Source organism: Tiliqua scincoides, chromosome 4 (genome assembly GCF_035046505.1).
Source record: "Tiliqua scincoides isolate rTilSci1 chromosome 4, rTilSci1.hap2, whole genome shotgun sequence".
Lineage (NCBI taxonomy): Eukaryota > Metazoa > Chordata > Lepidosauria > Squamata > Scincidae > Tiliqua > Tiliqua scincoides.
In genome coordinates, this window is record NC_089824.1 from 212,626,929 (window position 1) to 212,642,071 (window position 15,143).

At 47.6% G+C, this 15,143-nt stretch overlaps 1 protein-coding gene and 1 pseudogene across 1 annotated transcript in view; both read left to right on the plus strand.

Annotated features, from left to right (window-relative positions):
* The first annotated feature begins 6,198 nt into the window (after nt 1-6,198).
* PHACTR3 (phosphatase and actin regulator 3) overlaps nt 6,199-15,143 on the plus strand; it is a 255,263-nt gene continuing 246,318 nt past the window's right edge. The window contains exon 1 of the mRNA XM_066624720.1: nt 6,199-6,307. Coding sequence (XP_066480817.1) covers nt 6,199-6,307 — 109 coding nt within the window. The remainder of the gene's footprint in view (nt 6,308-15,143) is intronic.
* On the plus strand, nt 9,849-9,967 carry LOC136650691 (5S ribosomal RNA; annotated as a pseudogene).

Below are 15,143 nucleotides of genomic sequence, written 5' to 3' on the forward strand. Positions count from 1 at the left end.
ATGACAATGAAAATGAGGCTCCAAAAATGTTGGTAACCACAGAGCTTTAGAAGTTCTGTAGAAGGCCTCTTAACATAAGCCTGCAGCAAGGTTTCACCTAAAGCAGGGGTGTACAAACTTTTTGGCAGGAGGGTCACATCATCTCTCTGACACTGTGTTGGGGGCCGGGGGGAAAAAGAATTAATTTACATTTAAAATTTGAATAACTTTACATACATGAATATATTAGAGATGGAACTTATATGACTGAATGAAGGTGATAGCTCAAGGCCTATAAAAGACCTTGAACAAAGCAAGGCCGGCCTTTCCTTTGCTGCCACTGCTGCTTCCCAGACGTGAAACAGCAAGCAGTGGAGGAAGCCCTCAGCCTGCAGCTCATGCAAGAGGTTGAACAGTCAACCCTCATGCTAAGAGGGGTCATGTCGGGCCAGTGCATTCTCCAGTAAGTCTCCAGAAGGCCAGAGGCTCATTGGAGACTGGGGGCTCCAAGTGGCCCGGGTTGGGGGTTCCCAAGGGCCGCAAATGGCCCCTGGGCCGGGATTTGCGCACCCCTGGCTTAGACTGAGGGAAAAGAGGGAGAGGGGAATCTGGAAACTGGATACCTGAGGGGACACAGCACAGTACAACCCAAACATAACTCTTTTCTGGAAGATATGGGTAACTTCTTGGGAAGAAAAAAGAAGCGATTGCCTGCATTCTGTGACCTTTGCATAAAAATCAAGAATAACAATAATGCTTTATTGATTGTTGCATAATATTGCAAAAAGTCAGCTTTGGGCCTATCCTAGGCTCTCAAGGTAGCTCCCAATATACAAGCAACAATAAAACTACAGTGCGCTATGATTTGAAAGTTATAAATAATGAACCGTTCAAACTATAAAACAATAAAACCAATACTTTACCACAGTAAAACCAGCCATGTAGCAGCACACCCAATTTAAAAGGGCCATGTGAAATAACGGGGAAGAATCTTTATCAAACCATTATAGGGAAGTTGCTTTCAAGTCCTGTAGTGTCTGCTGAGAGACACACTGTGTAGGGTTGGATTTAATGATCATTATTAAACTGATTAATTTTATAAAAGTGTCACTCGTACTTTGTTATATCTAAAAATATCATTCGGGGGGGGGGGGAAGAGGGAGATAATTTCCTGTAGTCAATAAAATAAAGTCATTGTTATTATGTGGTCATTCTTCCTGCATTGATTTTTTTCTTTCCGAAAGAAAATAGCAAGGAAAATTAGAGTGCTGATCAAAGGTCATACATGGGCTTGCTGAGTAATACAAATGAGACTGTTTAAAATTCTGCCAACTCACAGAAAATAGCCATTCTGCTGACTCAGAAACAGTAGCTCTTGCATGACTCATTTCTTCCTTTTGTATTAAACTAAGGAACCATTTTCAGGCTGAAAACATGATATTTTCTCTTAACATGGAAGACTGAAAATACTACGTATCTTTCTGGTTGTACGACAAGTAAATTACACATATTTTGGAAATTGTACATTTGTCTGAGCAGCCAATTATGATACATCAAGGTCAGTGAAGGGCATACACACACACATCTATTCCCCCCTCTCCACACTGTGAGTAGACAGAAAGAAATAAGCTACTTGGTCCAGAATGAGTTTTGGAATAATACTTTAAGCAATCCTATCAAAATATGTGTGTGTGTTTATACTGATCTAGATAAGACACATGGTTTCACTCTGTATACAATGTTATGTCTTCAATTATTTAAAGTACTCCAGCTAGTGTGGCTCTTCAGGGGTTCAAGCAGGGCCGGCCCTTCCATGAGGCCAACTGAAGCAATTGCATCAGGCAATGGATTCGTGGGTAGCACATTCTTCTCTGCCCCCTTTCTTGCCTCTATGGCTCCTCCTTCTCCTTCCACTTCCAGATTAGAAAAGGAAGAGGGGAACAGAGAGGAAAAAGAAATGTGGAGGGGAAGACAGTGCTGCACTAAGACAGGGGTGCCCAAACCCTGGCGTGGGGGCCATTTGTGAACCTCGGGAACTCCCAATCTGGCCTGCATGGAGCCCCAGTCTCCAATGAGCCTCTGGCCCATCGGAGACTTGCTGGAGCCCATGTTGGCCCGACGTGACTACTCTCAGCATAAGGGTAGACTGTTCAACTTCTTTCACAAGCTGCAGGCTGAGAGCTCCCTCCGCTGCTTACTATTTCACATCTGTGAAGCAGCAGTGGCAGCAAAGGAAAGGCTGGCCTTGCTTTGTGCAAGGTCTTTTATAGGCCTTGAGCTATCACGAGACCTTCATTCAGTCATATAAGTTCCATCTCTAATATATTCACTTGTGTAAATTTATTCCAATTTTAAATGTAAATTAATTCTCTTTTCCCCCCAGCCCCCAACACAGTGTCAGAGAGTTGATGTGGCCCTCCTGTGAAAAGTTTGGACACCCCTGCACTAAGAAATTGGCGAGCAGGAAGAGCAGAGGTGGCCCATGATAAGATAAGGATAAGTAGCATTTGGCATCAGGAGGCCTTGGGCTGGCCCTGGGTTCAAGGAGAAGTCTTTCTCAGACATGCTTCCTGAGTTCCTTTGACCTGGTGGAACCTATGGTCTTTTGCAAGTGAACACACTGAGTTACTGCCTCTCCTTTATTGCTGATAATTCTGGTCCCAATGCCATTGTTCAAAGCACATATTTCTTGAGCTATACTAAATGTGGCCATCTACATGGACATATCAATGATGTAAAAAATAACCACGTTATGCAAGCGGCAGAATCAGAGGGTAAAACGGTTCCTGGACTGTACCACATCAGACAGAAGCATGGCGGTAGGGTTTGAATGTTTGAATAGTCATCCCCCCCCAATACAAAGTCATTACTGAGTGCAGAAAACCAACATGGAAGGGAGATGGAGTCTAGCACCCTCCTTGACATGTTATTACAGATGCTGTTGACTTTTGGAGAACAAACTTACAAATACTGCACTAGGCAATACGTTGATATTTAACATTATTACCTTAGCATCCTTCAGAAGAACTGAAGATTTACAGCCCAATCCTGAGCTGCCCGGTGTGCAGGGCTGCAATGATGCTGAAAATGGTTGCTGCTGCCTCCAGCATGCCCCAGGCAGCTGCCACTGCCTACTTGGGAGAAGGGGACTTTTGTCCCCTTCCCCCGGGGAAAGTGAGTAGCCCTGCAACTTGATTCTATGACGACTCAAGGATCGGTGTAGAATTTAGAGCGTATGTGATGGGTGGACAGCCCCACACAGAGGCTCAGGATCCAGTGGAGCAAAGTGGTTCTGCCTCCCTCCCGCCCCGCTCCCTTCCCCCAGCACAAGCCCCCAGCTACCTCTCTGCTGCCTGGCGATCCGGCCAGTGCTGGGCTAGAACCAGTGCCCCACCAGCACTCTACCCATCCTCTCTCTGCCTCCCCTGCCCTGGAATGCCTCCTCGCTGCCTCCCCATGTCCCCACCTACCTCTCCACTGCCCAGAGGTCTGCATGACCTCCGAGCAGCAGAGCTCCAGTGCTCCACTGGCATTGGCCCACAAACGTGCCTAGGATTGGACCCTTAGTGTTCTAATGCATTCCTTAGTCAGAATCAGGTTTCAAAAATAATATTCCTAACTCTGGGCTTGGGAAGGTTGGAGTCTGTGTAGGATTTTATTCCCAGCTTGGGGTCTTGCCGTAGTGTAGCCACAGCAGGGCCACCCTCTGGTGTTCAAAACTTACGCACTGTGCTCTTTAGTTGCATCTCACATATATCAGGGCACAATCCAAGCAATCAAATCAAGTTCCAGGGCTGGTTTGTGCATCTGGATGCATCGCTAGGCCGCTGAGACATCAAGGGATGAGATGTACTTGCATGTGATGCTTTTGAAAAGGTCCATTTTTTACACAGGCAGCAGCTGCAAGTCATCATGTGTAAGCTGGCAAGGGGATGTGTGGTAGGTGGGCATGATGTGGTGGGGAGAGGGGCAGGGGCAGGGTGTGTTGAGGGTAGGAAGAGGGAAATTATCGGCAGCCATGGTTCTGCCTATACTTTATACCCCATCCTGACCTTGATCCACCTCCCTGGGCTCACTCGGAGTTGTGCCAGCCAAGGAGCTGATGCAGATCTGAGTAGACCTATTGAGAAAGTGGAGGTTTACCTTGAGGCAAGAGAACAAGTATTCCCTTACCTTGAGGAGGCCTCTGGATCTGCCCCCCCCCCCCAGGATACAGTGCGCCCTCCATTGGCACTGCTGCATTGGCGGGGAGAGGATTTAGTTTGGATTGGACTACAACTGATGTATGAACCAGCTCCTGGGTGAAGACCTGCATAGTCATACTCCATGAGAGTACATGTCTGTGCATATGTTGTGCAGTGCAACACTCTTCATCCCATGTCACAATAGGTGCAAAGGGATATACACGCACATGAAGTTTATAATCCTCTCTCTCTCTCTCTCTCTCTCTCTCTCTCTCTCTCTCTCTTCTTTTTCCCCCATTGGTTTGTCTGCTCTTTTTAAACATTTTTATGCTTTTGAGATGAGGCAGAAGGGGGGGGAGAGAATTCATTTCATAAATGACGCTGCTTGACACTGAGTCAGACCCCTGGTCCATGTAGACCAATATTATCTACACTGACTGGCAGCTACCTTGCAGGATCTAAGGTAGAGACTCTTTCCCATCACCTGCTATACCAGGGGCTCAAGGACTGAATCCAAAGTCAGTGCTCAAGTGATGCATGCTTCCTTGCTTTATGCTTCCAGCCAGAGAGGGTGCAAAGCACTAAGTTTTGCAGGGAGTCTCACCCCCTGGCAAGGGGCCCCTCCCCTTTGGAGCCATTCCAGGCATTTGCCTCGTTTTGCTCCCACTGCCTGGAGTGGCTCTGAAGGGGAAGGGGAGGGACCCCCCTTGCATGCCAGGGTGAGGCTCCCTGCAAAACTTAGTGCTTTGCACCCCCTCTAGATACACCACTTCCAACACTAAACAGAGAGAGAGAGAGAGAGAGAGAGAGAGAGAGAGAGAGAGAGAGAGAGAGAGATGAAGAAGAATCTGGCTGGGAAATGGCAAAATTCTAGTTCTTGGCATGTACAGTGCTTGTAGAGAGTGTTCAAAGAACAGCACATGCATTTGTTTGTACAGGTATGGTAATATATCCCCATATGGTACGAGGGACGGCTGGGGGCTGAGAGGGAATGGCTGGCCCACAGAATCTATGGAATTCATGGCAGACTGACGCTTGATTTGAACCCAAGACGTTTTGTTGGGCTGCTCAGACTTGCAGGGAAGAATGGGAGATATTCCCTTCTTCCCCCCCCCCCCCCCAAAACACACACACAGAGGAGCACAAGAGTTCAGTACCATGCCAGCCCAGGATCCCCCTCCCTGTCCGGGAAAAGAGAGGATCTGGGGAAGGAGTGGGGTGGGGGTGGGGGTCGGGGAGAAACGAAGGGAGGTCGTCACAGGCACTTGCAGCTCTGGCATCTTGCTGCCACCGGGAACTCCATCACTTTTGCCCCCCCCTTGTCAAAGAAGTGACGGTGGGGGAAGGAAGACCCCCCCTCCTCACACACACACACACACACCTGCTGCTCCCTTTCTCCTCCTCTCCTTTGTGCAGTGCAGGTAAGCCATCTCCCACCCACACCCACTCCTCATCATCTCTCCCCCACCCGTGATGTCACACCTCCTCTGGCAGGGCATGATGGGAGAATCCCACTGTTTCCCAACAGATGCTCTGAGAAGAGCAGCAGATTAAAGCGCCTTCTAGGAGGGAGGATTCTTGGGTTTTCTTTGCCTGCCTTCTCATTCCTCTCCTTTGTTGCAGGAGACATGGCCAGAGAGTCACTGGTCTAGGTCTGGCTCATCCCACCCTCCTCTCTCCACCTCATCTGCTTCTCACCAGGGAAGCATGAGACCAGCCCCTCCAGAGATGCCCAGGAAGAAACTTCCCCAGCCTCTGAAGCCATAGGAGCCCAGCACGCTGAGTGACACCCCTCGGTTCTGGATGGTGCCAGGAACTGTCTGCATTCTGGCAGGGAGCTTGCGGAAGGAGGCTGGCCAAGATGCTTGCGCTGCTGGGGCTGCCCGGCTGAGCACAACACTGGCTCTCTGCACCAGCTCCTTTGTGACCTTGGACTGCCTCTGATTTCATGAGCCCCTCTTCCTCCCCTGGCCTCTGAAGACTGCCTTCCCCTCCCCACCCCCCTCCCCACCCCCAGATCCTCCCCCACCCTCTCATGGCTGCATCTGAAGAAGGGACTGGCTGTTTTCTCCCCAGAGGCAGGTCCCAGAGCGACCCCAGCATCCTCAGTGACACCGTGGGCACCGAAGCTGGAGAGCACCAAGGTAAGGAGAGACCTCTCTTTCTCTTCTTTCCAGAGCAGAGATGGTGTGTGTGTGTGTGTGTTAATGTGTGTGGAGGGTGGGGGTGGATAGAAAGCAGTCATGGACAGCAAGCCGGCAAACAGCAAGGAAGATGGATTGGGGAATGGGTGTGTTTCTGAGTCTTGCTAGCCTCTGTCAATCTGGTGCTTGCCTGTCAGCAGAGGGAAAGCAGAAGGAAATTAGGACCATATTCTCTGCAGCAAGTCCTGAAATGATGCAGTGGCTGAGCCTCAAATAGGATTACGTTGGAGCCTTCCATCCGAGTCCTGTGGACCAGCAAAGGTTGCCTGCAAGTGAAAGAGGCATTTGAAGAAGGCAGGGGAGAAGGATTGTGGTGGTGGTGGTGGTGGGGGCAAACATTTCACTGGGGTTCTGAGTCAAGACTGCAACAGCTCTTTCCCTGGGCCTAAGTGCTTCATGATCTTTCTGTTTTCATAACAAACAGAGGCCACCCTGTGCTCCCTTCTTATAGGAGGGGGACTGAAACGGAGAGAAAGGATCTTGCCCAGGGCAGCCCAGGGAGTCAGTGGCGGAGGTCATATTCCAATCTCTGAGTTCCATGTTGTAGCCTGGCACTAGCCACTGGACCAGACTGCCTTTCAGACTTCCCTAATCCACCTCCATGTGATTGAGAGCTGAGAACAGGTGATCTCAGCCTCCAGCTCACTGCTAAAATACCTGCTGATCGCCAGCGTGAGAAGATGCAAGCCAGAGACGTTTGTTCCGCTTTGGGACAATCCTGTCTCTGCCATGCTTCTGAACATGCCTCGTTCAATGTGGCGAGAGCGGCTGTATCCAGGGGTTTTGCCTGAACTATTCCATTCCATGCATCTGCCCAGCCCACCACCACCCCTTGAAGCCATGGGCACCTAACAGATTGCAACAAAATAGTTTCAGCCCTTATTCCCAAGTTCTGGGGAAAATAAGCAACCTGAAGTGGGAAAGCAGGTGGGCACCAGGACTGTTTGCTGGGGCCTCATTATTGGGTACCACATAGCATCACTCACCTGGGCCAGTGATTAAGACTGCAAATGAGGCATGTGCATGTCTGATTTACCACTTGCTACAGGAGGAGGGAGGGAAAGGTTGAATAAAGCAGAAGGGGATAGGCTGTTGGCATGAGGTCACCATGGAGACCGAGGAAGCAGAGTAACAATTAAGTCACAATTCCCACCCTCTGGCCCACCCCAACGAGAAAGCAATTTTCGCTTCATACCAAGATGTATAATCTTCTTATGAAGCACAGTGAGTGTTAAATGAGGGAGGAAGGGGAGGGAGGAGGAAGGGGAGCGTTTGCATTTGCAGTCACCATTTTTCTATTTATAAGTGGGAGAGGATTATTTCGCCCACCCAGCAACTCCCCTTCCACCTCCCCCCCCTTTGAAGCATAAACTCTTGCCATTGAAATACCAAATATCTCTAGCAGTGACTCACACTGTGCTTCTCAAAGTAGCAGCAGCAGCAGCAGTGCACTGCGGGTATTTGGGGATAATGGCAAGAACCATCCGTTCTGGGAAGGGGAAGGTTTGCTCTGGCCCATGAGAAATGAGAGGTAAAAGTCCCAACTTGACAGGACCTGGAATGTCAGCTTGTCTAGCAAGAGAGGTCCAGTGACAATCAGCTGGGAGCAGAGTGCATGATCCAAGAGCATGTCAGTTTCTCTGAACAGTGGGCCCCAGAAGAGTCTCTTTGTGAAGGGGGTGTTGACTCAGGGTCTTCATTAAACACAACAGAGGCAACCAAGGTGCTGTTTCAGAATAGAGGTTTCAAAAATCTCCAGTGCCAGTTGGTAACTAAGGGAAATGGGGGGGGGAGGGTGACACCCACCCCCACATAGATTTCTCCCCCCTTCACTACAGAAGCAACATATGTTCTGGTTTCCCCTTCAGTTTCATAGATTATGTTGTCAGTTTCTCTCCCATGAGCCCTCAGTTTTGTAGAATTTTTTTTAAGCGACTGTATTTATATTTTTGAATTTACCAGAAGGTTTTTTTTTTAAAAAAATGATCATTTAAGAAAGAAAAAAAGAAAAGTAAGAAAGTCACTTATGAAATACTTTGGACCGAGGCTGTGCTTTTGAGGTAGTACATAATTTTCTGAAGGGAAAGACAATTCAGCCCCCCCTCCCTGACCTCTTCTTGCACTCCCTTCCCCCCCCCCCACTATGCCAGCATTTCAGCATCTGATGTGCCCCTGATGTTCAGCATGTGGAACTCAAACCCTGTTTATAGTCTGATCGAAACCAGTGGAATACTGGTACCCAGCACACTCTAGCCTTTAGTATCAACCTTTTTGTTCCCTTTTCAGAATTGATGACAATTCCATGCAAATGTGTGAATAATGAACCCATTATGAAGCCTCCTTTTTCACAATCTAACAATTCTGAGAAGCTTTGTTGCTCTGGAAACAGATTGGTGTTTTGTTTTCTTCTTCTTCTTTTAAAAAATAGGAATAATGAGAACTGATGATGAATCTTTGTTGCCCTACCATGCTGGAACCCTAAGTCAGGGGAACAAAGGATGCCAGTAATATGAAGTGTTGAGACTTTTTGCCCTAAGGGACAATCGTGCCCTAACAGGAGGAATGTTCATTTGCGCTCTTTCATTTCTGAAGGTGCAGAAATCATGCATGCACTTAATTTCAATTTCACTCATTTCTTGCCTATTTGTAGGTAATGAAAACGAGCGTTCAGCAGGCTTGCAACTCGATAGGCTGTGCCTGATTTTTTTTTTTTTACAGAATGATAATAGAGAAGGGATGCAAAAAGAACACATTTCAGCATGAAAATATCACCAGGTTCTGGGTTTTTTCCCCTAGAGAAAAGGCTGGAAGCCAAGTTTAGGTAACTTACCACAGTTGGGAAAGCAACAAATATAATATGGGAAAAAAGCAAGTGTCACTTCCAACAGCTAATATGCAACAGTCAGTTGCTTGCGTTGCAAGGGCCAACATGGTATTGTGGTTAGACAGTGGGGCTAGGAGTAGGAAAACCCAGGTTCAAGCCACAAAACTCAGGGTGAGCTTAGGCCAATCGCTTTCTCTCAGCCTAACCCACCTCACAGGGTTGTTGTGTGGATAAGCTGTTGGAGGGAGACCCATGTATGCTACTCTGAGCTCTGGAGGATGAGTGGGATAAATAATATTTAGAATCCCCTTTTATGGTCCTTCTTTGTAAAGTGCATAGTTTAAGATGGGCAAGCATACACACTTGCTGTCAAACATAAGACCTGCAGGCTAGATGTGGCTCCCAGAAGCTCTTTATCTGCCCCTCTCATGATAATTAGGCTCTCCCAGTGCCACCCTTTCAGCAGCACCACTGTTGCCAATATGGGAGGGAGAGATGGAAGGAGGCCTCAGAAGGCAAGGAACTCTACGGGGTAAGAACAGACCAAGAGGAGCGAGAGAGGGAGATGCTGCTGAGAGCCCAGTTATCATGCAGGCTGCCCTTTCAGCAGCACTGCTTCTACAGAGACATCACTTTGCAGAGCACCACTTGACTGCTGTGGAAAGTCACTTTACCCTGCACATGCCTGATCTTGTCTGATCTCGGAAGCTAAGCAGGGTCAGGCCTGGTTAGTACTTGGGTGGGAGACCGCCTGGGAATACCGGGTGCTGTAGGCTTATACCATAGTCTTTTGAGACTGAAGATTGCCAACCACTCGACTGCTAAGCAGTGAAGTGACATCTCAGCAGAAGCAGCTTTGCTGAAAGCCTGGCCCATGTGATAATTGGGCTCTCCCATATCTCAAAAATACGATCAAGATCTGCACATTTTCTTTTCTGTCATCTGCAGCTAATGACCTTCTATGTGAGAACAAAGGGCTTAGTTCTGGCCCTTATCCGCTTAATGACATCCTTAATGTCATAATGTCATCCCTTATCCTCCTTAATGATGTCACTTCCGGCCCTCAGCAGACTCCATGAAAGCTATTTGGCGTACTATATGAAATGGGTTTGACACCTCTGTTGTAGTGTGAATCCCACTGAGTTCAATGAGACACTCTCAAGCAAGGGGATTGTATATGGAAGTTTAAGGAGATACTGTATTTCTATTTTGCAGTCTAGTTATTGGAAAATGATCTCGGTAAAGTCCCAGTGACGTTAATGGCCTCAACCAAATAAACACTAGTCCTGTGACTGTTACATTTATATCAGGGGAAGTTGCCTGAGATGCCCTTCACAGAAGTGGTTACAAAGTTTATGGGTAACATGAGCCCAAGCTTGTAATGTGAGAATGTGAGAAGTCCCTTCTGTTTATGATATTAGCACCACTTTATTCACTTTATCTACTGCATAGCATCATCCTTGCTTTTCCAAGTGTCATCTTTGCAGATACATTGTCTTGATAAGAGAAGTATCTTTATGGCATTTGGAACAGTAGTTATGTATGTTTTGGGTCACTCCTTTTCCAGGGGAATGCAATAGAGGAGAAAATGGTATGGAAAAGGGCAACCTATGGCCCAATCCTAATTAAGGAAGTGCTGGAAGAATGCGTGTTCTGCCGAATCCGGCTGCTGCAAAAGCTCTGTAAGGCACTCTGTAAGACTCTTAGCCATAAAAGAGGAATCAAATCTCTGTGTTCAGAGTCAGTTTGCCACTGAATACCACTTGATGGACACGGCAACCGAGGAAGGTGATTGTGGTCCTCAGTGGAAACAGACCACCAGGCTAAAGAGGCCCTTGCTCTGGCATGGTTCTACTTAGGTATCAATGTGGCACCTACATAAGTGCTTTGGGAGGCCATCATGTTTGTAAACAACTCTTGTGGCTGTGGCTGATCACAGAGAAGGGTTTTCATGCCAGCACAAAATTTCCTGGCTGGCTGTGGATGCTGACATCTTTCATGTGGTCTGCTCCAACCACATCATGATGGGATATTTACAAACATTGCAGCTTCCACATGGAGAGCATTTCAAGTGTATTGAAATAGTTTTTGGTGGCTTTGACAGGCAGGCCATAATTCTTGAACTTAGGAAGGGAGATGGCCTCTTATTGTGACTTTAGCAGGGGAGCATTAGCTAATGGTAATCCCCATATGTGTGTTGGCATCCTTCAGTCTCGGAAGACTATGATGTCACGCTCTGAATGGTGGTTCTGGAACAGAGTGTCCTCTCCAGTGCGCGAAGCCTGGGTAAAGTAGGTATGGAGGATAGGCTGTTACCCATGCAGCAAATCCCCCCTCTCCACGTCGCTGAAATGGTCCAATGGAAAGGCAGAGGCCAATACGGTTGGTTCCAGCAGCATCGCAGGAGTTGCCAGAACGTGACTGTGTTCAGCCATGAACTGCCTCAGGGACTCCGGCTCCAGATTTTGCCTCGAGGTTGACTCCTGAAGCCTTTTCCATAACTGGATGTAGCCACAAGGCAGTGGAGGTTTGGGATCAGAGTTTTCCTTCTCTCAGATGAGCTGCCTTCCCAGGCTATCGAGTCCCATCTACCCGGTGGCTGTTTAGTCGCCTCTTACAACAAGTACAGCCAAACTGAGGGCCTATTCTTATCCCCAGCCCCCAGGGGGATCCATATATAATCCCATATATCCCATATATCCCATATATATCCCATATCCCATATATCCCCATATATAATCCCCATATATAGCTTAGCAAAGATACTAAGTGCCACTTATTGGCCATGACCATTCAAATGGTATCCTTTATGATCTCTCCTTAGACATCAAAGTACGTGTACTTCATGGCACTTTAGAAACAGTTTTTGGAGAAATGGTTGAGAGTGGACAGTTGGCAGGGGGAGAGAATACTTAGAGCCCAATCCTGAACTCTGCGGGATGGTTTACCCCTTGCACACACTGTCACAAATATGCCGTAAGGCATGTTCGTGCCGGCCCAGCACCGGATCTAGCCCAATGCCAGCTTGTGCTGGGCTAGCGCCAGTGGAAAGCCATTGCTCTGCCATTCGGCGGAACCCGAACCGTGGGTGGTGCCCAAACTGCGGGGTGGTGGAGAGGTAAGTGGGAGCATTAGGGGAGGCAGGGAGGAGGCATTCTGAGGTGGGGGAGGGTGGGGAGAGGGAGGAGGCGAGCAGGGGGGAGGGAGTGGGACGAGAGGAGAGCATGACTGGTAGAGCTCAGCTCCATCAGATCTTGAGCTCCATGTCAGGTCACGCGGCCCAACATGGAACTATTTGACTCTGCAACAGCTGCAGAGCTGCCAGAGAATCAAGTAGCTCCATTGCGGGGCTACTTTCCTTACCTGGTGGAAGGGGACAAATGTCCCCTTCCCCTGAGCAGCAGCCGGCAATTGCCCGGTTGTGCTCAGGATGCCACGGCAGCCATTTTCAGTGCTGCAACAGCCCTGCGCACCGGGCAGCTCAGGATTGGGGTGTTAACCTCCTCCCTACCCACCAATTGTTGTTGTTTTGCCTTTCTGTATACTTTACATGCCTGACAGCTGACAGTAAAACATTATAAAATATAAATATAAAATAAAAATCAAATATTAACCAGACAGCAGCAAATATAAACCAAACAAGGCAACTTAAAAGCATGCCAGTAACTGTCTTCAGTGCTAATCTAAAAGTGAGCAGTGATCAGGCCACGTGTACCTCTGTAGGCAGAATTTCTATAGTTTGGCACCACCACCAAAAAGGCCCTATCTCTTGTGCACATCTGCCATACTTCTGATAGGAGGGGAACAAAGAGATGGGCCTCCATGATGGAATTCTCTGGCAGGCTTATATGGAAGGAGAGGTTCTCCACTCTGCATTGCTCCTGAAGTGGCTTTCATCCTCATGGGGTTTAATAAAGATGTTTTTTACTTCCCTTCCTGCACTGCAAAAGCATGCAGGGAGGAAGATGGTAGTGGGTGCAAACTGGACCTGAAATGGGTTTTTGCCCAGCCCACAGGTGTACTCATTTGGTCCCCGTTGCATATATGCAACGTTGGGCAGAAATGGCTTAAGAAAGATGAAACAATCCCCCTTTGCTGCTTTTCACTCATGATTGCCCCATCTAGAAATGACTTTTCATCTTCAGAGAGGGCAGTTCCTTTTGCTTAGTGTGTCATGTTCATTTGGTTCTGTAAGGATGTTAAATGAAGATGCAGCTTCTATGCTTTTCGCACATCCATACAGAGTAATTCAGTCCAGCTGCAACATTTGCCTTCCTGCAAGGTCCCGTGCTTTTTCCAACTTCATGCCTGAGCTGATCCAGACACTCACAGGGAACTGCTGTGACGTGCTCAAGGTCACACAAAGTGAGTCGCTGGGATCAGCTGGGATAAGAGCCCGAAACCTTCTGGTGCAATCGCAAAACTGCGCAAACTGGGTCGGGAGAAGAGAAATTAGAAGTAGCAGCACAGACAGATTAAACAGGCTGATCAGTCAAATAAGTCAGAACATTTCAACTGGGCCTTGTTTGGTTTTGTACAGTGGAATAATTTATGTGATGAAGATCCCATGGGTAGGGTGGCCAGATTGCTATAGAAGACATGGTTCTTGGGGCAATAATAACTTTCGGAGATGCTCTGTTCTGCTGAACCTTAGACTGTTGCTGCCCCTGGTCCCCATCGTGGTGCCCAGCTTAGATACTGACCCAGTTGAGGAGTTGCCAGCTGGGTTACCAGCCAGGAACAAATAGTGTGCAAGTGCTAGACTCAGGCCCCAGCATTGAGCCTGAGGAAAAGCCAAGGCCTGAACCTGTACCCTAACCAGGGGTTCCTGAGGCAGCACCCCCAAGCCCCTTGAATTGGCCTCCTCCGCACAAGTGACCTCACACTCTCCTGTGCCTGCATACCCGCACAGGCAAGAAACCAAGGAGGAATTGATGGAGAGGAGGTGGAGAGGAGATACTTAAGTGAGAACTTGCTCTGTGTGTAGACACAGCCATTGATACAATTGATTGTTCCAATATGCATGATTAATTCTTTGTCCAGAGTTTCTCTTGCTGTGATCTCAATTGTATCTAGTTGCTGTGTGATCAAAAATTCAACATCTGGATTCCAGGCATACAGCGGCATTCAGGAACCTGATCTTGCCAGAAAAGAGATTCCAGTAGCCTCTGATACAAAGCTAACTTAGAAACTATATAATGCAATTAAGTACAAACTTGTCTCTAGAGCCATCTGAGGCCTCACATTATCACTTTTTTCCCCTCTAGGCGATGCAGCCAGAACATTTAATTGATTTCTAATACTTTCCCAATTCCCTGTGTATTTATGATAATGGTCGTGACTTCCATATTAACAACTCAATATTAATAAACACAATTTAATGAAATTGTGATATAATTGCATGTGGGGAAAGCATGCAATACAAGCACCTTGATAAAGCTAGACACATTCGGGTCTAGTCAGTGACTGTGCTGACTACCCAGGAGTCCTATATATGTTCTTGAGTGGTATAAATGTGAGAAATTTTTTTAAAAATTCACAGTGGAGAAAGTCTGTTGGAGCGCTGTGTCATTATAGCACCTAGAAATTTCTGGTACAAACTACTAATTGGCCGTATCACTAAAAGATTGCTTTCAAACCAAGAAATTGTTCTAAAAATGCAACTCAAATACTCCTACTTCCACCCCATTGCAAGTATGGCTCTGAAAATGCTAAACTTTTCCACTGAAACCATTACCTAAGGATCAATTGCACACAGTGTGTCTATACCAGCCATTTTCAACCACTGTGCCATGGGACACTGGTGTGCCGCAAATGGTCTGCAGGTGTGCCGCAAGAGTTTGGGGGAGGCTCATCTATTAGTAGGGCCATTGGGAGATGTAGCCCCCCACCAACAGCATGGTGTGCCTTCTCAATTGTCAAAAAACTGATGGTGTGACTTGACTATTTTAG